Source organism: Lissotriton vulgaris, chromosome 6 (genome assembly GCF_964263255.1).
Source record: "Lissotriton vulgaris chromosome 6, aLisVul1.2, whole genome shotgun sequence".
Lineage (NCBI taxonomy): Eukaryota > Metazoa > Chordata > Amphibia > Caudata > Salamandridae > Lissotriton > Lissotriton vulgaris.
Genome location: NC_141694.1, coordinates 86,452,089 through 86,479,484, shown reverse-complemented (window position 1 = coordinate 86,479,484; position 27,396 = coordinate 86,452,089). Strand labels below are relative to the sequence as shown.

General features: G+C 47.8%; 1 protein-coding gene across 8 annotated transcripts in view; it reads right to left on the bottom strand.

The window, feature by feature from the left end:
• Positions 1-27,396, bottom strand: part of ABCC10 (ATP binding cassette subfamily C member 10) — a 450,580-nt gene that overhangs the window by 211,021 nt on the left and 212,163 nt on the right. For all 8 annotated transcript variants that reach the window (XM_086925988.1, XM_086925989.1, XM_086925984.1 and 5 more), the window contains 2 exons: positions 11,212-11,401; positions 4,267-4,610 (listed from right to left, as the gene is read on the bottom strand). In XM_086925988.1, the coding sequence (XP_086782114.1) occupies positions 4,267-4,610; positions 11,212-11,401 (534 nt within the window). The remainder of the gene's footprint in view (positions 1-4,266; positions 4,611-11,211; positions 11,402-27,396) is intronic.

The window sequence follows — 27,396 nt, the reverse complement described above, 5'->3', positions numbered from 1 at the left end:
GCCTCCAGAATCCTTCAACCAATCATGATGCTGCATTACAGCAATGTTGTGATTGAACTTAGCCATATTGCTGATGGTTTCATTGCTAACACGAATAACAGTGGTGACACTCCATTACTCTCGAGCTACTGGGTATTCGGCCGCACGACCTGACTCTGACGACTAGATCTTTACACAGGACCTCGTCCATCGCAGGAAATCTGGTCCAAATCCCATCCTGGGACCTTGAACCTTGAACATGTACTTTCAGCTAAGGGAGTGAAATACCTTGTCAATGTCGAGGGCCACTAAAATGCAGTCCTCCGCAGATTACTCTTTCAAGGCAATGACATTGTTCAGAGGTTTATGTACATGAGCATATTGCGACCTAGGATAAAGCCACTTTGGTCCTCATGGACCAAGGCCCCAACCCTGGTTTGTAATCTATTAGCTAATCCCTTAGAAAGGATCTTCGTATCTACATTCAGCACTTGACAATGGCCTGTATGAACCAAGTTCCACCGGATTTCTGTTAGGTTTGGGCATCATTACAGCACTGGCCTCGCTCATGGAATTCAACAGTGTCTCTCTGTTTCACTTCCAAGCATGCCTCTAGGAGCCAGCCTACCACTATTTCTACATATGCTAGATAGGAATGCCTGACATAGTATCGACAGACAGAATATCGAAATACAAAAATATCGGCACAAAAATATCGAAATCAAAAATATCTGAGTCATATCTTCATAAAGGTAAGTACAAAAATATCGAAAAATTAATATCGTAGTACAAAAATATCGAAATTAAAAATATCGTTTTTTTAAATGTATTAATAATAATGTAAAAATCATTTTAAAATACATATAATTTTACAAATATTAAATAAAAATATTAAAACAAAATTAAAACTAATACATAAACATTTAAAATAAATAAAACACTTAATAATTTAATGTAATTTTATTTTTTTTAATTTCATTTAATTGATTTAATGTAAATTTATTTTATTTTTACCCTGTACGCCTGTACCCCAAAAACCCAAAACTGACCCTGAACCCTAAAAATATCCCTGTACCCCAAAAACCCAAAACTGACCCTGAACCCTAAAAATATCCCTGTACCCCAAAAACCCAAAACTGACCCTGAACCCTAAAAATACCCCTTTACCCAAAAACTGAAAACTGACCCTGAACCCCAAAAATACCCCTTTACCCAAGAACTGAAAACTGACCCTGAACCCAAAAAATACCCCTTTACCCAAGAACTGAAAACTGACCCTGAACCCTAAAAATACCCCTTTACCCAAAAACTGAAAACTGACCCTGAACCCTAAAAATACCCCTTTACCCAAAAACTGAAAACTGACCCTGTACCCTAAAAATACCCCTTTACCCAAGAACTGAAAACTGACCCTGAACCCTAAAAATACCCCTTTACCCAAAAACTGAAAACTGACCCTGAACCCTAAAAATACCCCTTTACCCAAAAACTGAAAACTGACCCTGAACCCTAAAAAAACTCCTTTACCCAAAATTAAATAATATTATTTAATTACCAATTAATTATTAATTAACAATAACAATAAAGTAAATATATTAGCACATTAGCTGTAATTAATTTAATTTAATAATTAACATTATTTTTTCCCAATTAATTAAGAATAACAAACAAATTATATATAAAAAACACTCTAATTAATGTAATTAACTAATTAATATTAATTAATTAACAACTAATTAATAATTAAACAAAATTATATTAATTAATTAACTAATTAATATAAATTAATTACCAATTAATTATTAATTAAAATATTTACAAACATATTAATTAATTAATTATTATTAAATTACTTCCCACCCTATTCCCCTATAAACCCATAACCCGCTACAGCACATATTTATCAATTAATCAATTAATTAAAATTAATTAAAAATTAATTCTCAATTAATTAATTAATAATTCCTACTAATTAATAATTAATGTAACATAATTAAATTACTTCCCACCCTATTCCCCTATAAACCCACAACCCGCTACAGTACTAAAAGACAATATTTAATTAAATTACATTAAAAATAAATAATAAAACATAATAAATACAATATAATATACACTAAATTTATTTAAAAATTGATATTAGTAACATCGAAATTATTTATTTCGATATTATTGGCATCGATATTTAAAACTTCGATATTACTGATATCATACTAATATCGATATTAAGATTGTCGATATTACTTACCTTCTATATTTTGTCCCATCGATATTTAAACTTTGATATAATTGTATATCGAAATTTAAAACTCGATATTTTGTCTGTGTACCGCTAGATAGAACTCTGAGGGGAATCCATCCCCCCTCAAGAGTCTTACCTGCAGGTAGGCTGGAAATTTCTGTGAATAACTCCTCCCTAGTAATGTATCATTCCAGTTCTTCTGTGTCCTACCAACGTAACCGTGGGAGCCCAAGGGGCTCCAGGCATGTCTAAATCCGGGATGTGGCCAATATTTGTGGGCTTTCATATAGGTAGGTCAAATATATAGATAGGGTGTCATTAATGCTAGACTGCTTCATTGCAGTTGATTCATCAAGCCTATTCAAGGTCAATCTCACCGGGCAGGGGATTCTCTTTTAAGAAGCCAGGCCAAGCCTTTTCCTGATTTGTCCTTGTATACTGTTTGCCTGTAGTCTTTCAGTGTATGCTTATCCGGTGTGTTCCAGGTGTCTGCTAACTCCAGATTAAATGACTGATTTATTATTTGGTGGGCAGAGTTAACTCCGTCAGGGCAACGGGAGCCTATTACCCTGTTGCCCTGACAGAGTCCCCAACCTCTACATTTCTAAAGCATTGTCAGGAACCGCCATCAGGTCGGTTCTTGTTAATGCTTTTTTGGCGAAGGGCTCCGTCAACATGACAGAACGTCCATCAAACGTTTTTGAAATTTTTTTTATGGGGGCATTTTTTGTTTTTTACTGTCCCTAACTGCCAGGGTTTAACTGGCGGTGACGGGTAGTAAAGAACAGCGATATGTCTGCCCTTCTAAATTAGGTGGGCAGACATATAGCCAATTCTCCGACAGCGCTTACTCTGTTAGGCCGTCAGAGATATCTGGCGACAGAAGAGTAGTTTCAGCCATGGTCAATCTATAGTCCGCCTGCATTTAAATCGGGTGGACGGACCATTATCTTGGCGGTAAGGATACTCCGTGGCAGATGCGACAGAGTATCCTTACTGCCAAGATATAAATCAGCCCCCAAGATCATGTCTGGCTCGTGCCTAGACAGCATCAATATCATTGTGTGCTTGAAGCTGCACTAATCTAGTTCCCTGCTGGGTCAGGGTGCATTGTAGATGCTGTTTTATGCTATATGTTTTCGACATGCATTCGGCCCTGAGCACTGCAGTTGAATAGATATCTGTAGATCCCATGCATTTCTTAGATATCTCCCCAGGCTTGCCCTGATCTGAACGTGGTGCCGGTGATGGCCTCTGGATTTAACCACCATGCCAGCGTTCATGCTTGTTCCCCACCCTCATCATAGCGTAACATTAACGGAGAATGATCGGAAAGGAACCAATTTAGGTATTGGACTCTTCGATCTGGTCTACTGTAAACACTTTGAGTCAACAAATGACAGGAGTAATGTCTCCTCGTGGAGTGCATGATTCACCAGATATCAATTCAGTCCAGTTTCGCCATTACCTCAGAGAGTGTAGCAGTCTTTCCTGGTTTCTTATATCGCTTACAGGGGTACCTGTCCATAGAGGAGCCAAGGACAAATGAGGGAGCCAAGTTCAGCACTCTAAAAACCATTAATACAAGAATGCTTGGAAGGGGAATGGAGGGGTAATCCTAATACACAAAAGATACATAAGGAGAACAAATGGGAAGAGAGCAGATGTTTTTTTATAGCATGGTAAATAGACCAACAGGAAGAATGTATTTTGATTTGTCAGGATGAAGGTGTAGCAATGTTTTCCATATTAATTATAACATTTGGGTTTCATTTTGGCAGGATAAACATGTTGTAAAGACTTGTGGTGTTGGTACGTATGCCTAACATTATATGCTCTGTATTTCCACTGGATGCACTACTTGCAGTATACAACTAGTGCATCATATATATTGATGCTTTCTGCACCATTTGTAGCTTTTGATCACAAAACTCACTAGCCACTCTAGTTGCCAATGTTAAATCAACTTTTGATGAACACCGACCAAAGAGAAGATGATTAATAAATTCTTGGTTGTTTTCATAAAGGTTTCTTTTTTATCTCACCTTTCGGTTGCCCGAGATGCACGGATGGTACTCAGTCCAGTGAGGGTCTCTGAGAAGTGGGTGTAGATGGGTGACAGGGTGATGCTGTATAGCCGCTTCAGCTCCCGCGAGGTGTGGCGGTAGTACCGCTGGATGTAGAAGTAAAGAACCGCAAGCGGCACCATGACCAGGACGATCCAAGGTAGACCGTAACTAATCATCACCACCATACCCAGGAGACCAAAGACATTGGCCAGGAAAATGTTCAGAATGAAGGGAAGGCTGTCGTCGATGCAGTACAGGTCCGATGAGAAACGGTTAATGATGCGGCCCATTGGCGTGGTGTCAAAGAAAGTCACAGTGGCCTGTAAAAGGCAAAGAGGATTTTAAGCATACCATGGCTTTAATTTTAAATTGGTTCTTTTATATGTCCTAAAGTGAACAGTAAAAATGTACTAATGTCTCCCTTCCTGTTATTTCCTACCAAAACCTTATATTCTCATACATATTTGTACATGTGCAATGCTGGTCAGAATCCTCAGCATTCATATGCTGTCTACTGAAATTTAGCTTTCTGTATGGCACAAAAGAAAGACAACATAATTCATATATCTAACATATATATCATTTATCTAACACAAAAACACACCACCCATGCACCATTCGGAGTGCGTTACACAGCAAAGCTAAAAGTGCTTGATAATTGAAGTGGATCTTTGTCACTGGAAATACAAAATATGAGGCTATCTCATGCATACTGTCAAATATTACAAGCCTATCACAAGTACACAATTGTAGGGGGATATCCCATTTCACATCACGCCAATCAAACCCAACACTCTGCATGCTGGAAAGTTAAGGTAGTCATTCAACCTAGGATGCAGATTAGCATGGGCTTATACGGATGACCTGCATCATCAAGTATACAGATTAGCACCGGGGTACGCCGCAACACCAAGTGTACAACTTATTCAGGGTCTACGGTGATGCCCTGCAACATCAAGTTTATGCATCTGAGTGGGCGTATACCAATAATATGCAACAGCTAATATAGAAGATGAGCGCAAGTCTCTTAGAACATCCCCCAGCCAAATATACAGATGCACATGGGAGAGTGAGAATGAACTTCCAGGAGGAGCCTATTTGATCCAGATGCCTGAAAGATTCTGGTGTTTTCTCTAAAATACCGTGTCCCAGTAAGCCCTAGTTAAACCAACGTCCCCAGCGGGTACCACCCCATCAGATAAACTGAATTACAACTGAGGGCTTGTGAGAGTCAGACCCCAGAAGCAAAAAAGGCATTTAAGGACCAACCTAGTGAGTACTGGCTTACTAGAGTTGTTGGGACGGCAGTTACTTGCGACTCTGATTGACGGTGGTGTGTACCTATGGGTCCAGGGGATCACTTGGGTCTCCATGATTTTACCACCATGAGGTCAGTCCAGCACCTAAAATTTGTTGCTGTGTGATGTTCCAGCTGTGTGTGTGGTGAGTTTTGTTAGGACATTTTTAAGGCATGGCACCTTTTATTCCAATCTTGAGACCTGTGTGGGAGCCGATTTTAGTCCAGGACAAAACTGTGTCCAGAATCCATCCATTCGCATCACTTGCTCACTTACCAGACCTATTTCCAGCAGAAACTATGCTGTTAAATAACCAAAGCACCCCTGAAGATCCCAGATTCTGCCCAAAGCCAGCCTCACAGGATATGAATGGCAAGATAATCAATAAAAACTGCAATCTAGCATCTGGCACTTAGATGCCGAGCAAGAACCTAGAGCCTGGATACCCTCGCGGGTGAGTAGCCACACTTTATTAATCCGAGTTATTATTTTTTTTAAAAGATGCCATAAAACTGTTGGTGATGCTTAGCTTGGCCTCAGATGGTTCAAGCACATTCTGGTTTTCTGTAGATATGTTCACTTTAGCTGCCCTTCTTACTTCCTTCTTACTTGCCTGTTAAGTACAGTAAAGTATGGAGTAGTCATTGATGATGGAGAGTGTTATTTACTGTGTCACACTGTGTCTAAGTTTGTAACCACGTTCACCTCCTACAGTAACCACTGATTGTTGGTGTCACTACCCAGAGAGAGTTAAGTATGCAAAGCAACCACTTGGGGCTGAGGATCAATAAAACAAAGGGGAATATTCTGTAAGATGCTCTGAGCCTGGTAGTGATTCTGCAAATTTAAGCAGGAGCTGTCTGTATTTGTTTATTACAGCTGCAAGAAAACAGACAATGTTTGAGTTGACAGTACAGATCCAGTGTCACTCTGAGGGAGAGAAGATCTGATTTAAAGACCTCCTTTTTAACCTGTTCTTGGCACATTTATGAAGTACCACGGTTCACCAGCCAAATAAAAGAAATACATTGTTCTTTTTGGTAGCAATGCCTTCCCAATACCAGCAATAGCTCTGCCTCTGGTAGAGGGAGAACAAGGTGTGACACCAACTGCAGACAGAGGTACGAATGCATTTAGTGGTCGCAAACCCTTGGAATCCATGGGTCCCCGGATGCCAATAATGAAACGGGGTGGGGGAAAGGAAGAGTCCTGGGTTCCAGTAATGACTTTGTGAGGGTCCCAGGATTCCAATGATGAATTGGGAGGGGGGAGTCCCCGGGTTCTAGTATGGTTAAGGGGGGCATGGCACAGAAGTCAAAAGTTTAAGAACCACTGTTCTAGAGAACAGGATCCGGGACTCCCAACTATGAGCCTATAGCCGAACATGAGGCGATTGTGAGTTTGGTGTTCCCAGCCATCCCTTGAAAGACACCCAGTAGGTCACTGTGCAAGGCCTTGCTTTGCCACTTTCCATCATGTTTTTTTCTTCCCATAGGCCTCAGGGTATGCGACCAGGAAATTGGTTTTTCGAATGTACTAAACCCTTTTAGTGATTCGGTTACAGGTTATTGAATTGCCAAGTGGGTTTAGGATACCATGCCGAATAGGTGTGTGAAAGGTGTATATTCCAAATACGGTTTCCGTTTGGTATGAATTAATGTTATGTTATGTAATGTTATATGTTGAATTGTATCGCGCTCTGTTAGTCGGGACTGTCCTGGCGCGGTGAGGAAACGGTGTCAGAGTGAGCGAGGAGACAGCTATTCAGATTGTGTGAAGAGGTGGGTTTTTAACAATTTTTTTAAATTGGTCAGGTTGGGGGAGTATCTTAGAGCATCAGGAAGGGTGTTCCACATCTGAGCTCCCCGTACCGTCAGAGATTGCCCGCTCAGGCGAACTCTCTTAAATCTGGGGACAACCACCTGCCTTCGGGAGGCAGATCGCAGCTGACGGGTCGGTATGTAAAAGGCAAATCTTTTTGCGAGGTAGGGCGGACAAGGTCCATGCAGGGCTTTATAAATGAGTACCCGAGCCTTAAAACGCACTCTTTGGGCCACTGGAAGCCAGTGTAGCTCCCTCAGTTGCTTACGAACTCTGAGCCTCCTAGGAATGTTATAAAGGAGTCTCACCGTCGCTTTCTGGACTACCTGTAGCATTCTAATCAGAAAGTCAGGCGCCCCGATGTAAAGGGCGTTCGCATAGTCCAGGCGGGAGAGCACGAGTGCTCTGGCTACCGTTTCTTTGGCCGCTTGGGGGAGAAGGGGAAAGAATCTTCGAAGGATGGTCAGGGAGCCAAAACAAGTCCCTGCCAGTCTGGAAATCTGGTCACGGAAACATAGATCGGCACCAAACCAGACTCCTAGGTTCTTTGCAATCCCACCATCTCCTTTGGGGCAAGGTGATCTGATGGGCCAAATGGACTCCCTAAAGTCAGTTGGAAATTGGCCATAGAGCAAGATTTCCGATTTGTCCTCATTGCACTTGAGGCAGGCTCTTGCTAGCCAAGCAAATACATAGGACAGGCATTGACGGACTCCTGATGTGCAGATATTATCCTTGTACCAGGTAAAGAGAAGTTGGGTGTCGTCGGCGTATGCCATTATCTTCGCACCCAAGCTCTCTGCCAACAGAGTCAAAGGGGTCAAATAAACATTGAATAAAAACGGACTCAAGGTCGACCCTTGTGGTACTCCAGTCCCTACCCTGCGGTTAGAAGAGTGGAAGGAGGGTAGCCAGATTTGTTGAGACCTGTCTGAAAGGAAAGAACTAATCCACCTAAGGGCCGAGCCTGTAATGCCAATATCTTCCAGCCTAGACAGAAGCCTTGTGACCAAAATGGGTGGCTAAAATACTGATATTTTACCGTTTACTTAAAGGAAGCGGTAAACCATTTGTAAAAGGAAAGGGGTCCCCCAGGGTCACTTTTCCCTTTGTGAATGGTCAAAAACATTTTTTAGGAGTAGGCAGTGTACACTTAAACAAAAGTTTTCAAAATGTAATTTTTCTATGCTGCACATTTTTCTTTAAGAAAAACAAGCGTTATCAAATAAAGAAGGAACACGACTGCTTTATTTAAAAGCAATCACAGACAAGGCCGACTGCTGGCCTCCGGAAGGTACTATCTCTGAAAAAGCAATGAATCGTAGTGGATGTCCATTTGCGCCCTACCTCATCAATATACACAAGGAAGGTCAGATTTCACCCACTCTGATTCCGTTTTTTTAGAACTGACCTACTAGTACAGTATCAGTATTTTGTGACCAGTAAACAGTATATATGGTCCCCACTTCTTTCTAGAGAACAGAATAGAAAATAGGTCATGCTTTAGCACCAGAACCCAGAGGTTTGACATAAAGCCTTCCAAGGATGGATGACGTAGCTCGTAAAGCACCTCCCTTTGTTGAGGCGGGGTTTCATATTTGATATGTATATTTCCTAGAATGACTTGATCAAAGGGCATCATGAAAAAGTCTGGTGTTGCTGAGAATACGAATATCCTTGGAAGGATTTATTCTGTAGAATGCCGTCAACACTACGTATCACGCCTGCTGTATGATGCGAAGTGCATTCCACTCCCCTTGTCTTCTTGCTGAGAGACACTCTCACTGATCCTTTAGTCCATTAGGAAGCGTGTTTGGTCACTAGCGCGGCCATCTTGAATGCTGTTGTTACTGAATTACAGCAGTGGACTGATATGACCCTTTTCCTTTCCATAGCTGTAAACTCACTTTTTAAATATTTATGTTAGTTAGTGTAGATATTTATGTAAAGAAAAACTCACAACATATAATTCCCTACAATACTTCTAAAATATTTTTCAATGATGGGATTAAAACCCATACCAGAAAGCATATCAGTGTGTCTGCTCTTTCACACACTTAACATCAGCTGCCTCAGCACACCAAAGCTTATGCTGCACTTTATTCAAATGGAAGCTGCATCAAGTTCCCTTTGCTGGTGCACAGTGCTTGCGGCATTTCAGGTGCCATTTTATGCTGTTCTGTGCTGATGCTTCTGCGCTCCATCCTTGTGAGGATAAGAAATGTTTTGTGGCCTACTAGCTAGGTGCAAAGATGCTGGGCAATAGGAGGTTTTTACCGCCACAGAAAAAAGGCAACTTTTCAGCTAGAAATGTTTTGTACTTGGGAAAGAATAAGTCCTCTGTTGTTGAGAGTCTTTGAGCCAGCAAGCTTTAAGTATACAGGGATGGCTATTGAAAGAAAGAAACAAAGCAGCGCATACCACACTGACATACTGAGTGGCTGTCAAGGGATGGCTGGGAACACCAGACCTGCAATCTCCTCATGTTTTGCTATAGGCTCATAGTTGGGAGTCTCGGATACTGTCCTCTAGAACAGTGGTTCTTAAACTTTTGACTTCTGCGCCCCAGTTAACCATACTGGAACCCGAGACCCTCCTGAATCATTATTGGAATCTGGGGATCCTCACAGAGTCATTACTGCAAGCCTGAGGCCCCCGGACTAAGCTAAAGATTTGAATCTCAAAACAATTCACACAAAAAACTTAAACGAGCATTCATCAAGTAAATACACAAAAAATAAATGATTTATTTAATTTGCAATCAAATATGTAAGCAAACAAATTTACATTTTAATATGAATATTGGAGCTTTTCTCAATTCGATTGAGGCAACTCATTGTCCATACTACCAATCTTTATGAGGTCTGATGCACTTGCAGGATAGTAATAACATGTTTAGCCTCCAATTTCAAATTCCTTCACATTTACAGAACATTTAAAAAAAATGTATTGTACATTTTGCTTCTTTGTTTATATACACTTTATTAATTTGTTAATACTATTACATTTTCTAAGCAGTCGTGGACCCCCTGGGTAGGCTCTGTGGACCCCGAGAGGTCCCCGGACCACAGGGTAAGAACCAATGCACTAGAAGATACAAAGATGTTCTCAACATCCAAATGCTGCTATCAGCAGCAAATTTTTTCCTAAAAATGTAGATTTAAACCCAGATTTAATTCAGTGATATCAATAGAAATGCACTTGATTCAGAAAGGAGAAAACCATAACGAGTACAAAATCTTTGAGGGGTTATTGGTCCCCGCCAGGTCTTACTCTACATTTCTATTCCAGGAATATTTCAAAGGGATATCTTCCCTTCTCTGCATGGTGAGGTAACTATCGCCTGTGGCACAGATTGGGACAAGTAAAAGCCAATTCAAGTTCATTTCTGGGAGGCTCAGACAATGAAATGTATGCTGTGGTTCTCCCCTTACCTTCAACAAGCGCCTCAGCAGCTTGCTGTGAATGACCGTTTATGCAGTCGTTCTACCCTTACCTTCAGCACGTGGCTCAGCAGCTTGCCGTGAATGACCGTTTATGCTGTGGCTCTCCCCTTACCTTCAGCACGCGCCTCAGCAGCTTGCTGTGAATGACCGTTTATGCTGTGGTTCTCCTCTTACCTTCAGCACGCGCCTCAGCTGCTTGCTGCGAATGACTGTTTATGCTGTGGTTCTCCTCTTACCTTCAGCACGCGCCTCAGCTGCTTGCCGTGAATGACCGTTTATGCTGTGGTTCTCACCTTCAGCACGCGCCTCGGCAGCTTGCTGTGAATGACCGTTTATGCTGTGGTTCTCCTCCTTACCTTCAGCACACGCCTCAGCAGCTTGGCATGAATGACTGTTGCTGCGCGGATGGTTCCGAAGGCGAACAGGAAAGCACGAAGGGCTGTGAAGACCGTGTTAGCCACAGCAATGCCGCCGTACACTGTGAGGTAGAAGTCCACTTCCGCAGAGCTGTTCTGGTAACTTGAGTGCACTCTTGTGATTGGGGACCTAGAGACATCAACAGCATGTACAATAATTAGAGCATGGCACACTAGGGAACTGGGAAGGCCCTCACAGCTCACAAGCCTTTCATGATATGTGTATCTCTTTGCTACTGCATTCTGTGAAAAATTACATATTAGCTGTTATACTGCTTGACCGAGTGGAAGAATATAAAACTAGCAAGAAGCTTGCAAGCTGCTCTCTGAAGAAGAGGAATGTCCAGCAAATGGGAAGATAGCCGAATGCTGCCCAGAAGGGTCCTAAAAGGAAGTAGCACATTTGCAGCATCAACCATGTGTACTTAGCCAGACAATATTTGAGAGTTAGTAAATTATAATCTTCAGCATTTGCACTTCCATCCCCATTTTAGGAGGCACGGTTTCTTACTTCAGAAAGCACGACTGGCACGTTTACAAACTCAACAGAAACAAGAGAAATCTTCCTCTTTGTAGGATACATATAGAAATCAAAGTGGTGTGGCACAGGTGCCCTGAGCAGAGATTTGAAAGAAGAGTGCTCCTTCATGGCAGCTAAATGAAGAACAACAACGTAAGCAGGTAAACACAGACATGGCTCCCTCAGGGATACACAATGGGCATGTGATTCTGGGAATACAAAACTCTCTGAGTCTCAGCATTTGTGAAAATGTCCCACACATAAGTTTAAATAATTTTTATTAGTTTCATTAAATATACCTTAGTGCAGTAGTGACAGGCATATAATACAGATCTTAAATGATGTGCACGACATATACAGTCATCTGATTTACAAAAGGTACACAGATAATTATAATAAATGGATTAAAATATATATGTGAATATGAGTGCTAAAAACATCAGAAGTGAAACTTGAGGTCTGCAGTGCACCTCAAAGTAACATACCTGTGATTTATTTATTTTGAATGTGCCCATAAGGTGTCTTGTGGTTCAGTCGTGTTTAAGAATGTTTGTGCTTTCCGTCCACAGACTGCTCCTCAATTCAAGACGTAAGCATACTCCTGAGAGGCATCTCCGACCATCCCCCGCTGCTCCTTAGTATGGGCCCCCACCCTACTCACGCCCAATGTGGCGGCTGAACACCTGGTTTCTTCAAGACAAAGACTTCAAGAAGGTGGTGGGACAGGAGCTGCGATACTACTTTGACACCAATGTGGGGTCGGTCCCCTCTTGGGGTACCCTGTTTGAGGCAGGTAAGGGGACCATTCGTGGATATGCCAAAGGCCACGTCCAATGGCAACGGCGGACCCAGCTATCACACATCACCTCATTGGAGGCGAAGGCTCTATGTCTCGAACACTCCCCCTCCGCGGAGGACGATGCTGATCACGAGCGGCGCCTTATGCATATTCGGAATAAAATCAAGCATCTCTCCCTGGAGGCCGCCAAACTCTTGTGGAGATCGCCTGTGGCCAGAGTCTATGGTTGAGGGGACAAGAATGGCACAATCCTGCATAGGCTCGCCACGTTTCCCAGAATGAACCGTATTATTCCAGAGATACTGGACCAAGAGGGGTTGATACAACGATCCCCGGTGGCTATGGCCGGCACATTCACCACCTTCTACCGTCAGCTCTATGCCAAGCGGACTCCGCCGCGGTCTCTCTACGAGCTGCTAGGATCGACGGGTGCCCACCTCCCTCAACTGGACTCTTCTGCCCTGGCCGACCTTGACCTCCCAATCTCACACAACGAGATCAATGAGGCTATCGCCCACACCTCCTCGGGTAAGACTCCTGGCCCAGACGGCCTTTGCCAGGAATATTACGCAGCGTACCTCGAAGCCCTCGTGCCTCATTTGGCAGAGCTGTATGCCGAGGCCTTGGTCCTTTCCGCCCGAGAAGGATATGGCTACCATTGTGGTCCTCTCGAAGTCACAACCGCCATTTCCTCACTGTGCAGACTATCGTCCCATCTCTCTTATTAACACAGACGTTAAGCTCTTTGCAGCAATTCTCGCTCAACGGCTGAAGCCCCATCTTACAACATTGGTCCACCCGGACCAGTGCAGTTTCATGCTCCAGCGAGGCACGAGACACGGTCTCTGGCGGCTTCATATGGCCCTGGCTCACCGCCAGGTGCTCTCCCCTTACTGGGCGCTCCTTCTGATAGACTTTGAGAAGGCGTTTGACTCCGTGGACTGGATGTACGATGATGTACTGGTGGCAATGGGCTTCGGCCCCCATTTCCGTCGGCTAGTTGGTGTTCTCTACACCCGGCCTCAAGCGCGAGTCTTAGTTAATGGGGCTCTTTCTGACACCTTCCCCGTTCAAAGGGGAACGAGACAGGGATGCCCCCTCTCGCCCCTTCTCTTCGCCTTGGCGATGGAGCCCCTAGCGACTTTGATCCTGTCCGGGAGCCTCATGCAGGGATGTGAATGGGCCAATTCTGAGGTGGACAAGATCGCTCTTTATGCAGACGATGCCCTGCTCTTCCTAACGGATCCTGCCCAGTCAAGTCCCCGTTGTCTCCAGATCCTGAGTTCCGTCGGACAGGCCTCTGGCCTCCGAATGAACCCTAACAAGTCGGTCTTGGTCCCGCTCCACCTATCCAGAGAATGTTACGACTGGCAGTCCACGATACCGATTCGGCGTCAGTCCTTTAAGTATCTTGGGATCTGGGTAGCTCTCCTCCCGGAATTGGGTTGGTCCCTTAACGTTGCCCCGCTCGTAAAGAAAGCTAAGGAGGATCTCCAAAGATGGCAGACACTGCCCTTGAACCCCTTGGGGAGGGTCGCCTTATTTAAAATGATGATCCTTCCCAGATTCCTCGACGTCCTCAAAAATACCCCCTTCTGCTTTCCACTGGCGTGGTTTCGGGAGCTGGACACTATGGCTACTAAATTTCTGTGGCAGGGAGGAAGGGCCCGGTTGGTGCTCAGGACCTGCCAGATTCCATCATTTGACGGGGGCATGGGGATGACACATTTATACCTCTACTAAGTGGCAACCCGTCTACTGAGTATACACGACTGGTTCAACGGGGGCTGGTCCGACCCTGCCTATAGGTTGGAGTTCAGTGTGCTTGGCCTACCCAAGATCCAATCCCTAATATTCGGGGCGTCTCTTCTGTCCAACCTGCCCGACGTCTCGCGCTCGGTACTCCTAGCCTGGCGGGCGGCCCTCCGACATACCAATTGGACACACAAGCTCACTCAACACATGCATCTATGGCACGGGGCGTGGCTCGGGGAGGTCAGTGGACTACAGGGGCTCAGAACATGGGATCTTATTGGGATCTCTCAACTTGGCGACGTGTGGGTGAGTGGCCACATGCGCATCTTTAAAGAGCTCCAGTCCAGATACTCCTTGCACCCATCGCAATTTTACAAATACTTACAATTACGACACGCCCTTCAGGTACACATACAAGACGGCACCAGGATCCCTGAATACAGTCCCCCCGAGGCTCTGACCATGCTGGGCGACTTGGGGAAGGGGGGCATCTCTTGCATCTACAAGATGCTGGTCAACCACACCCCGACCTCACAAGACCGACTCAGGGGCCAATGGGAGGAGTGGGTGGGACCGCTGGATGGGAAGGACAGGCGTGACGCCCTCATGTCGCCTAAGTTGGTCAACACGTCCGCTATGCTCCGTCTGATCCAATTATACTACATACACACGGCTTACCTAACCCTGCAGGGCCTACACTGTGCCTACTTTTCCCCATCTGCTGCATGTACGAAATGCGGTCAAGACCCGGCCGATTTCTACCACATGGTGTGGGCGTGCCCCCGTCTGACTCAGTTCTGGGAAGAGATCGAGAGTGAATTATTTGAGGTCCTGGGTGGGAGGTTCCCCTTGACCCACGTCAATCCCTTCTTGGGATCACAGACGGACTAGATGGGGCCAGGAATGACAGGCAATTCTACAATACGGCCATGGTTGTAGCTAAGAGGAACATTGCCGCCTCCTGGAAACTTCCCACTAGGCTCAGAGAAATGGCGAAAGGGGGTGGATTGGTGCGCCGCACAAGAAAAAACTGTGTACGAGGCACGAGGGTATCCGAAGAAATACCGGAGGGTTTGGGGCAAGTGGCTGGGAGCCATGGGGTGACATACTCTTTATACAAGACATTTGTATCTACCGCTGAAGGGTGGGACTAAAGAAGCGTTACTTATGTCTTTTTCATTGTACTATGTCAGTGTTGGTGCTCTTCATGGTCGTGCAGTTGGTGCTTGTACTTTGTAAAACAATAAAGTTGTTTATAAAAAAAAAAAAGAATGTTTGTGCTGATGTTCAGGGATTTGTTTTTAAAAATGGAAACGAGATCAGTATTACTATTTACATTTTTTTTATTTAGCACATGTGGAGTTAAGTAACATCATTGCATGTGAACATGTGCAAAAGTTAAAAGGATATAGAATATATTACATACTCAAAATTTTCAAATTGTAACATGAATGTCTTCAAGAATGACCTTCCAGTTTTTTCCCGGCTAAACACAGGAACCTGACAAATAGTGAATTCAGGCGGGTTTTGTTCGCATTTAGGGATGCAACCACGGCCTGTCTGCACAAGTGTAGGCCCATTAGGTTGAATGATTGTCTTAAAAGGGATCTGCTTTTGTTTACTAGGGCATGGCAAATACATGCAGCGTGCATGATTGTCTTCTCTGTTAGTATACACAATCTACAGTCATTACTCGCCCTTGACTTAGACCATGTTGGAATAAAATCTAAGGTAGGCGGCTTCCAAAATGTTAAGCCATAAATGTATTTTTTATTGCTTTGAAGAACTTTCTGAGTAAGGTTTGATTAGAAAGGGTGGAATAGTTCTTGATAATCATCCATGCTTGTGAACCCTTTGCCTTGTCATTTTTGTCTTGGAGGAACGGGAGTGAAGGCATGTTTTAGTAAGACGCTTTTTGAATACGTTAAAAGAGACTGGTACAGACCATAGCTCCCTTATTTGCAGATTATTTCCATTTTCTTTAAAAAAGGTCTGAAAGTGTTTTTCTAATTTTGCTTAGAAGCCCTAAGTTTGAAACACAAATGCCTCCTGTCTGGTTATTGCTTGTTTTAGAACACCAAATTGTAGACGAATTTCAGCCGAGGAGGCATTTCTTGGGAGGTACAATATCTGTCTGCATAAGACAAGAATGACAGTGCCAAGAAGCTTGACTTCTCTCCCATGCAAAGCTTCACAGCCCTGGGTGATACTGGAGAGCAGCTAAGCACTGATGATGTTCAGCTTGGGTTCCGCAGTCGGACACCATAAATACTTGTGAAGAGCAACAACACGACACCAAAGAGGAAGCTTTAGATGCAATACATTGATTGTGTTATGGGGCATGAAGGTGCCCCTAGAGTTGATTAGGACTCCTAGGTATTTGTATTAAGATTCTTTAGCAACTTGATGTCCATTTAAATGCCAGGAACCTAGTTTTTTTATGTGGAGACCCACAAGAAACCAGTTACTTACCTGTAAATATGGTCTTGCAGTTTGAAACTCTTCTAGATTCCATGCTTTGCACAATCGTACCGACTAGTGGCTGGGTTTGGAAGTGTTCTTAGTGTTCAAGGTTTTTAAGTTTGCGGATGGGGTTGACATGGGTGGAGTACCTATAACGTAGACTGTAATCCCACAGTGCCCATGTACGTGCCCACCATTTTAGATTCTTTTTTTTATCTCTTCCACTAACCTCCTGCTGATGGGAAGCGGGAAGGGTTGCATGTGAATCTAGAAAAGTTTCAAGCTGCAAAACCATATTTCAAGGTAAGTAAGTGGTTTCATTGGCAGCATAAAATATCTTCTAGATTCACATGCTTTGCACAGATTGTGTAGAGGTATTGCTTGTTTTGTGGCGATTAGCAGGAAACAGAGTGGAAGCAAAAAGTTCTTTAGCATCACCTGACCCATCTCCACTTCAATGTGTGAATGTAAGTCCACACAGTAATGTTTAGCAAACCTATGCTGGGAAGTAGCGCTTTGCATATCTCCTGAATGGAGACATTATCTGTAAAGGCCACTGTTGCTCCCTTTTTCCTAGTGGAGCGTGCCTTTGGTTTGTTAAGCAAAGATTTGTTCTCTACAAAATAGCCTAGTCAGAACAATCCATCAAGCAATAGTATTTTTGGAAACAGATGTCCCTAAACCTGGATCTGAATGGTTCACAAAGGAGGACTGTGTGTTCCTGATGTTGTGCGTTGTTTGATGTCATGATTGTCCTCCTGACATCTAAGGTGTGAAGGGCCCTCTCTGTAAGTTTATGGAAGGAAGCTGGTTTAGCGATACCCTGATTTATGTGTCCTCATAGTTGTGTATGACTATGTAAGCCTCTTACATGGGGCCGGAATCTCACTCGCCTTGGAGATGTATAACAACCAGGAATACTGTTTTAGTGTCAGGCGTTTGAGTGCGGTTTTATGCATTGGCTCATAGGGTGACTTCATCAACCCTGTCAACACCAAGTGTACATTCCACTGAGAAGGAGGCATCTCCTTTGCTGGAAAAGGTCTCTTCACGCCTTCCATAAACCTTTTGATCAATGAGTGTAAGAATATGCTCATTACATGTAAGCCTTTTAGGAATGCTGTGATGGCTGATAAATGTACTGTCAGCGAGGCACATGAGAGTTTACATATTGTAGATATGTCAAATACTGACCTATTATAGTGTCTTGATGGATCCTATGTCCCAATTTTTTTAATTGGCACCATGTAATATAGGTCTTCCATTTCAAGGCGTAGCATCTCCTGGTAGCTGGTCTTCGGATCTTATTGATAATATGCATCTCCCCTGGGTGTGGATGGAATAACCTTCCCTGCTGCACGGCCAGGGCGTCTTAGTGTATTGGAACCCCCATATGTTGTTGTTTCGACAGTTGTATTAGGTTTGAGAACCATGGCAGACGAGGCCATTGTGACACTATGAGAATCATTGTCATGTTTGAGATCGTAAACTTCTGTATAGCTGCTGGGATTCTTGGTATTGGTGGAAAAGCATATGCAAAGATCCTGTACCAACTTTTCGACATGCCATTTCCCAGTGATTCTGGATGGAAGTGGTAGCGAAACACACGCAATTTATTTTTTCTTCTGTTGCGAAGATATCTATGTGTGGTGTACCCCATAGACTGAAAATGTCGTCTACTATGGATTATTTGACCTCTCATTTGTGTGCGCAGTTTTTTGTTTGCTTAGACCATCTCCTTGAATGTTTTCAACTCCTGGGACGTGACTCGCTAGGAGTGATATTGTTGGACAGGCCACATGACGGGCCGCTCTCCCCCGGCTCGACCAAGCCCGAGCCAGTCATACAAGCACCACACACCACCATTGCACGTCCTACGTCCCCTCAGGGACACCTGCCCTCGAGCATGATAACCTCGTGGGTCCGATCCACGGCCGACCCACGCGCCCAGCCCGGGCCGCCATCTTGGACACTTCGCCACGAGGCCGCCTGGCCCCCGATCGACCTCAACCCTGGGCCTAGCCCGGCCTCAGACATTCCGGCACCACCCTCCACCCAGGAGGCGAGCGAGCTACTTGGCCAGTCAATGGGAGAAAGAGGTGTCGATGGTTCTCCCCCGGCCAGTGCCGCTCGCCCATCGCCTCCCCGGGCGCTGGCTCCACCCCCCTGCTGGGTGTCTGGACTCCCTCATCCCGGACCTCCCGACCTCCAAGTGCGAGGGTCCGGACATCAAAGCACGCCAGCCCTATAACTGGGGCAGCTCCAGAACAGGAAGGCAGTTGTATCTTGGAGTCGAGAGACGAAAGAAGAACTCATCCTGGACGGACTACTGGCGCTGCCGTAGCTCTGTCCTGTGCACCATCATCCTGCCTGTTGGCGCTGCCACAGCCGTCGTAACCTTCATCCTTCACCGTCGTCCGGATCTGCTGGCGAGGCCGCGGACCGTTGTAACTGTCATCTGCATCGGGACCTGCTTGGCTTCTCCACGGCCCGTCGACCATCCTTCATCCATATCGGGACCTGCTTGGCTTCTCCACGGCCCGCCGACCACCCTTCATCCATCTCGGGACCTGCTTGGCTCCTCCACGGCCCGATCAGCAACCACGCCGAGCTCGAGGATTGAGAGCTATTGAACTCATTGGTAACTAAGACTGTCCCGCTACCCTTTTCCTCAACCAGAGATCAGAACCGAGGGGACCCCTGAGTCCAGACCTCCTTGTATCATATCGACGTAACCTAAGAATTGCATATAAAGTCTCGTTAACCTTCAATCTTGTGTGGTGTCCGTCTGTGGGGGGGAAGTTACTTATCTGTACAGTCATTGGAGACGGCTCTCCCTGGAGACCTCTCCCCGTAATCTCGGCCGACCCTCCCGGTCCGTCTAACATTGGTGGCCAGCGGCGCGATCCGAATCACCGCATAACGTACAGAGAGTAGCTCACCCCACAACGAACAACAATGTCGACTAAAGAGAGCGGATCAACTGAGAAGTTCCAAATGGAAAAGCTAGAGGAATACAGCCATCGTGAACTAAAGCAGTTCTGCATCGAACTAGGTATCGCTACCACCGGACTAAGTACCAAGGACGATTTTAAGCATGCCCTAGAATCTTGGGCAGAGACCGGGGATGTCGAAGCCCCGGAGCAAAGCACCGCGAAAAAAACCAACACGGCCCCTGAAGAGCAAAGAACGGGTCTCTCGCAAGACGAGATCCAAGAAAGAGAAAAAGCCCGACTACACGAACTTGAAATGGCCCGACTCAAGATGGACATAGAACTCAAATTGGCCGAGCAAAAAATAAACTTAGAGCACCTTCGCCTCCGAGAAGAAAGAGAGGAGAAACAGAGGCAAAGGGAGCTCGAGGAAAAAAGACTAACGTACGAGCACGAGCGGAACCTAGCCGAGATCAACCTGCGCAAACAGAATAAAGAATTAGGGGTGCCCGACAGACCGTCCACCCCCGGGACCACGGACAAAAAAGTGCACATCCCCAAGGATGTGGTCCGAGAATATTTTCGAGAAGACGACATCCAGCAATGGTTTAAGGCATATGAAATCGCGATGACTGCGCACCGGATCGATAGAGCCGACTGGGGAGCCGGCCTATGGGGCAAATTCCTCAATGAGGGCCGCGATACTCTGTTACAGCTCCCAGACCACCAGATGACCTCCTACGACCATATGAAAGCGGCACTCCTCACTCGCTATGGCCTCACGCCCGAGATGTACCGTCAGAGGTTCCGAGACTGCACACGCATTCCAGGTACAACTTGGGTGGACTATGTAACGTACTTCAGCCGAGCCTTCGAAGGCTGGATCAGAGGGAACAACGTCACGACCTACGAGCAGTTGTTCAATCTGATGGTATGGGAGCATCTGTCCAACAACTGCTTCATTGAACTACGCCAACACCTCCTCGACAGCAAGTTAACCGATCCCCGGCAGCTCGCAGCCGAAGCTGACCGGTGGGAGATCACCCGAGTGGGCCGGAATGGGTCCTACGAGCAGAACAGGAACAACAATGGTCACCACCGATCCAGAGGAGGAGGAGGGGGCCAAGGACGAGGAAGAGACAACACTCCGGCCGCCCCCACTACCAGCACCACCCCCCCGGCCAACCGGGGCAGCACCCCGGCGCGACCGGGATACAGAGCCAATGTTACATGTCACCGATGCCAACGAGTAGGCCACTATGCAAATGACCCAAGCTGCCCGCAGTATCCGAGCCCAAGACCCCGCCAGGTGGCCGCCGCGGCACTAGGGGAAGAACAGATCTCCGAGGAACCAGAAACAGACGAGCAAGAGTATCAAGGGTGGGAGCCAGCCGCCATGACTCTCGCGTGCTTAGGGGGAAGAGACATGGTCCCGCGGGTCCCCCTACCCGCTAACACCCAGAAGTACAGCCAATGGGTGAGCATCAATGGACAACGGGCCGAAGCCCTTCGAGACACCGGGGCCAGTGTGACAGCCGTCCGCTGTCATCTGGTGACCCCAGAACAATATCTACCGAACATTCTCTGCCCTGTACGATCAGCCGACAACTCGGAGAGTCTGTGTCGGATGGCCTGCGTCCCCTTTGAGTGGGGAGGGGTCTCCGGCATGTTGAAAGTAACGGTCCGAGACGACGCCCCCGTGGACTGCCTCCTCGGAAATGACCTGGAAAGCTCCCCGTGGGCAGCCGTGGAGCGAAAAGAACACTTGGGGATGTTGGGCGTCCCAGACTGGGCGTGCGTCACCACCCGGTCTATGGCCGCCCGTGCCAACCATCACCCGGAAGAACCAGAATGGCCGGCGCCTCCGCCTCCGGTCGCCCCCGCCGAGACCCCCGACCAGGGCATCCCCCTCGAACCTGCTCAACCTTCCGACCTTGCTAATCTCGACCAGTGGGCTCAAGAAGGGGGGCCCACACAAGAACAATTTCGTCAGGAGCAGAAGACCTGTCCCTCCCTTGAGGGACTCCGACAACAAGCGCTCGCCCAAAGCGCAGGGGATACCTCCGGAACTCATTGGGTCTACTGGGACAATGACCTACTGTACAGCGAGCAACGAATCGCCGAGCTGGGGGCCAACCGAGTACTAGTGGTGCCACTCCGCTTTAGAGACTTCCTGCTAAATCTGGCCCACGATGTCCCCCTGGCAGGGCACCTGGGACAAGATAAAACCTACAGCCGCCTAGTGACCCACTTCTTCTGGCCAAAAATGAGAAACGATGTGCACCAGCATTGCCGATCTTGCCCCACGTGCCAAGCCAGTGGGAAGAGCGGCCGCAAATTAAAGGCCCCCCTGCAACCCTTTCCCGTAGTCACGACCCCATTTGAGAGGGTCGGAATAGACATTGTGGGACCCCTAGACCCACGTACAAGACAAGGCCATCGCTTCATCCTAGTACTAGTGGACCACGCCACCCGCTACCCTGAGGCTATTCCTCTCCGGACCGTCACAGCCCCAGTGGTCGGCAGGGCCCTGATGGGGATCTTCTCCCGTGTGGGGTTCCCCCGAGAAGTCGTCAGTGACAGAGGCACGAACTTTATTTCCAAATACATGAAGTCCCTCTGGCAACAGTGTGGGGTCACCTACCGCTTCACGACCCCCTATCACCCCCAAGGAAACGGACTTGTTGAGCGGTTCAATCGCACTCTAAAAGGGATGATCGGGGGATTGGAAGAACCCCTCCGTCGCCAGTGGGACGTGCTGCTGCCGTGCCTCCTCTTCGCCTACCGGGAGGTCCCACAGAAGTCCCTAGGCTTCAGCCCATTCGAGCTGCTCTATGGGCACCCAGTACGGGGGCCACTCAGCCTGATCAAAGAAGGCTGGGAGTTGCCTCCGGCCAAGAGTCCTCCAGATGTCTTCCGGTACCTCCTCACCCTCCGCAACCAGTCCCAGCGGTTCAGAGACCTAGCGAAAGCCAACCTAGAGGCCAGTCAAGAGGACATGAAGAGATGGTATGACCAGAACGCCTCATCTATTGAATTCGAGCCGGGGCAACAGGTCTGGGTAATGTCCCCCACAGAACCGTGCGCTCTCCAAGACAAATGGACGGGACCCTTCAAAGTAATCGAGCGCAAGGGACCCGCCACCTATCTGATCGATATGGAGTCCGCCCGGAATCCGCTCCGAGTCCTCCACACCAACAGACTGAAACCCCACTTTGCACGAACAGAACTCAGCCTCTTGATGGCCACAGACAACGGGGTTGAGGACGACTCCGAGCCTCTCCCTGACCTCTTGCGGACCCAGGAGCAAGACGGCTCCGTGGATGGGGTCCGACTCTCGGAGACCCTCTCCCAGGAACAACGCCAAGAGTGCCAAGCCCTCCTATCACGGTTTGCCAGCCTGTTCTCCCTCACCCCAGGTGTCACTTCCTGGTGTGTGCACGATGTGGACACCGGAGACAGCCCTCCTATCCGCCACCGGGCCTACCGCGTACCTGATCGGGTACGGGCCTGCATCCAGGCGGAAGTAACTAAGATGCTCACGCTCGGGGTCATCGAGCCCTCCGACAGTCCATGGGCCAGCCCGGTCGTACTGGTCCCCAAAGCAGCCGCCCCCGGAACCACACCCGAACTCCGGTTCTGTGTCGACTACCGGGGCCTGAATGAAGTCACCAGAACGGACGCACACCCCATCCCCCGAGCAGATGAACTGGTCGACCGAATGGGCGCTGCCCGCTACCTCAGCATCTTCGATCTAACGGCAGGATATTGGCAGATCGGCCTCACACCCCGAGCACAAGAACGTTCTGCCTTCTCCACCCCCGATGGCCACTATCACTTCACGGTCATGCCCTTCGGCATGAAAAATGCCCCAGCGACGTTCCAACGGCTCGTCAATCAGGTCCTGGCGGGGCTCGAAGAGTTCAGCGCCGCCTACCTGGACGACATCGCTGTGTACAGCCACCACTGGACCGAGCACCTCCACCACCTCCAAGCAGTGTTGCAAGCCCTTCAGCGAGCTGGCCTCACGATCAAGGCCAGCAAATGTCAAATTGGACAAGGGTCAGTGACCTACCTCGGACACCAAGTGGGAAGCGGTCTAGTGGCCCCTCTTCAACTGAAAATTGCCGCCATCCAGAACTGGCAACCCCCTAACACTCAAACTGAGGTGCGAGCCTTCCTGGGCCTCACGGGCTACTACCGAAGGTTCGTGAAAGACTATGGTACCATCGTGGGGCCTCTCACCGAACTCACGTCGAAAAATCAGCCCAAGAAGGTGAACTGGACCCCAGAGTGTCAAGCGGCCTTCGAACAGCTAAAGGCCGCCATGTGTTCCGCTCCTGTACTCCAGGCCCCAGACTACAGCCGGGAGTTCGTCGTCCAGACGGATGCCTCCGACCAGGGCATTGGGGCGGTCCTGTCCCAGGTGAACACCGAAGGCCTTGATCAACCGGTGGCCTTCATCAGCCGGAGACTCCTACCACGGGAGCAACGCTGGAGCACCATAGAGAGGGAAGCCTTCGCTGTGGTATGGGCCCTCAAGAAGCTCCGACCCTACCTTTTTGGCACCCACTTCCGGGTGCAGACTGACCACCGACCCCTGCAGTGGTTGATGCATATGCGGGGGGAAAACCCAAAACTACTACGCTGGTCCATCTCCTTGCAAGGCATGGACTTTACCGTTGAACACCGGCCTGGGTCTGACCACGCCAACGCGGATGGCCTGTCCCGGTTTTTCCGCCTCGACGAAGAGAGTCCCCAAGAGGATGGGTAACTCTCCCCGCCTTCAGCTGGGGGGGACGCATGTTGGACAGGCCACATGACGGGCCGCTCTCCCCCGGCTCGACCAAGCCCGAGCCAGTCATACAAGCACCACACACCACCATTGCACGTCCTACGTCCCCTCAGGGACACCTGCCCTCGAGCATGATAACCTCGTGGGTCCGATCCACGGCCGACCCACGCGCCCAGCCCGGGCCGCCATCTTGGACACTTCGCCACGAGGCCGCCTGGCCCCCGATCGACCTCAACCCTGGGCCTAGCCCGGCCTCAGACATTCCGGCACCACCCTCCACCCAGGAGGCGAGCGAGCTACTTGGCCAGTCAATGGGAGAAAGAGGTGTCGATGGTTCTCCCCCGGCCAGTGCCGCTCGCCCATCGCCTCCCCGGGCGCTGGCTCCACCCCCCTGCTGGGTGTCTGGACTCCCTCATCCCGGACCTCCCGACCTCCAAGTGCGAGGGTCCGGACATCAAAGCACGCCAGCCCTATAACTGGGGCAGCTCCAGAACAGGAAGGCAGTTGTATCTTGGAGTCGAGAGACGAAAGAAGAACTCATCCTGGACGGACTACTGGCGCTGCCGTAGCTCTGTCCTGTGCACCATCATCCTGCCTGTTGGCGCTGCCACAGCCGTCGTAACCTTCATCCTTCACCGTCGTCCGGATCTGCTGGCGAGGCCGCGGACCGTTGTAACTGTCATCTGCATCGGGACCTGCTTGGCTTCTCCACGGCCCGTCGACCATCCTTCATCCATATCGGGACCTGCTTGGCTTCTCCACGGCCCGCCGACCACCCTTCATCCATCTCGGGACCTGCTTGGCTCCTCCACGGCCCGATCAGCAACCACGCCGAGCTCGAGGATTGAGAGCTATTGAACTCATTGGTAACTAAGACTGTCCCGCTACCCTTTTCCTCAACCAGAGATCAGAACCGAGGGGACCCCTGAGTCCAGACCTCCTTGTATCATATCGACGTAACCTAAGAATTGCATATAAAGTCTCGTTAACCTTCAATCTTGTGTGGTGTCCGTCTGTGGGGGGGAAGTTACTTATCTGTACAGTCATTGGAGACGGCTCTCCCTGGAGACCTCTCCCCGTAATCTCGGCCGACCCTCCCGGTCCGTCTAACAGATATCTTTCGTGCTGTGGCCCACTTCCAAATGTTCTGTGCTAACTGCGACTGTGGTTGAGATACTGTCCCCCCACCTCCTTGTTGATGTAAAACATTACTGAGGTATGGTCCATTAGGATGTGTACAGTGTTCCCTTTCTCTGACTTTGGAAGACTTTCAGAGTGAGGAATATGGTTTTTAGTCCCAGGATGTTGATGTGTTTGGTGGAGTCCTGCTCTGACCATAACCACTTTAGTCTTAATGCATTCATATGTGGCCCCCAGCCTGCCATTAAGGCGTCCACGGTAATGTTGTCTTGTGGTTGGGGGCCTTCAATGGCCTCCTCTTGAGCATGTTCACTGCACTCCACCACCTCAATCCTTGCTGACCTTGTCCGATATAACTAGTAGATCCTACCAGGTACCTGACCCCTGGTCCCGTTGACAGTGTAACCATTCCTGCACAGGTCTCATGTGAAGCCCAGTATTGAGAATGAGGTGATGCTGGAAGCCATCATCCCTCACAGTTTCATCACCTTCCTCACTGTGAGAGCTTGCGACATATGGAAGAGGAGAATTTGAGTGAGTATGGCCTGAACCCTGCATGTCGTAGGTTAAGCCCTTGCTGGTTGCAAGTCGATGTCTGCACCCAGGAATGTTTTCCAGGTTTGTAGATGTTTTTTTCGAGTTCACTGTAAACCACAGCATGTGCAGAAGGGACACTACTCTCATCACACTCGCCTGGCTAAGTAGGACGATGTCTGCCTTGAGCAGCCAATCATCTAGGTATTGGTAGACATCTATTCCCTGTCGTCTGAGGTGTGCTGGTTCCACTGCCAGTGTCTTGGTGAAGACCCTTGGCGCAGACTTTATTCCAAAGGGAAGGGCCTTGAATTGGTAGGGCTCCTCTTCCAATAAAAATCTGAGGTGCTTTCTGTGTGCTATGTGAATCGGTGTATGAAAGTAGGCATCTTTGAGACTTACAAATGCTAAGTACTCTCCCTTTTCTATCAAAAGGATTACATCTTTCAATGCGGTCATTTGACATTTTTGTGTTTTCGAAACCTGTTCATGAATCGCTGGTCTAAGTTAGGGCGCGTGGTTAGATCTGGTTTCGGCACAAGAAAATAAATTGAGTGCACTCGCTTGTTTCTCTACTCTCCTGGCACATTTTCTACCGTCTTGCTTGCAAGGAGCTCTTGGACCTCTTTGCGTAGGATTTGCAGCTGGGCTTTCATGTAGTTGGTGGTTTCTGAATGAGGTCTATGTAGTAGCTGTTAATAAACAATATTTACAACCTACTTGGAAATGGCTTCCTAATTTCTTAGGAAGTCCTATATTATCTCCACTAATGGTGTGTTGTGACGGAGGAGAGTGAATTTCGAGCACTTTGTAGATTCTGAGGCGGATTCTCTAGAGTTTTTGCCCCTTTTTTCCGTCTGCCTTGAAAAGGGAGTTTCGGCTGTTTTTGTTGCCAATGTCCATGGCCTTGAAACTGGCTGGATCCTGGCTACTTTTGGCTTTGTGAAGTAAAAGTTTGTCTCCCTGGCCTCTGGTCTCTCGTCTCGATTGATGCCTCTTTAAAAGGAGGGTTTGAAGACCTGTAGGGCCCCATTCGCTCTGGCAGTCTTGATTGCCTTTTTCATTTCCTCCAGCACGTGGTCTAACCCTGGGATAAAGAGCTGGTTTCCTGTGAGGGGTCTGTCAATATTTGTTGGTTGTACCTCAGGCTTAAACCCAGAGATGCGTAGCCATGCATGTCTCCTCG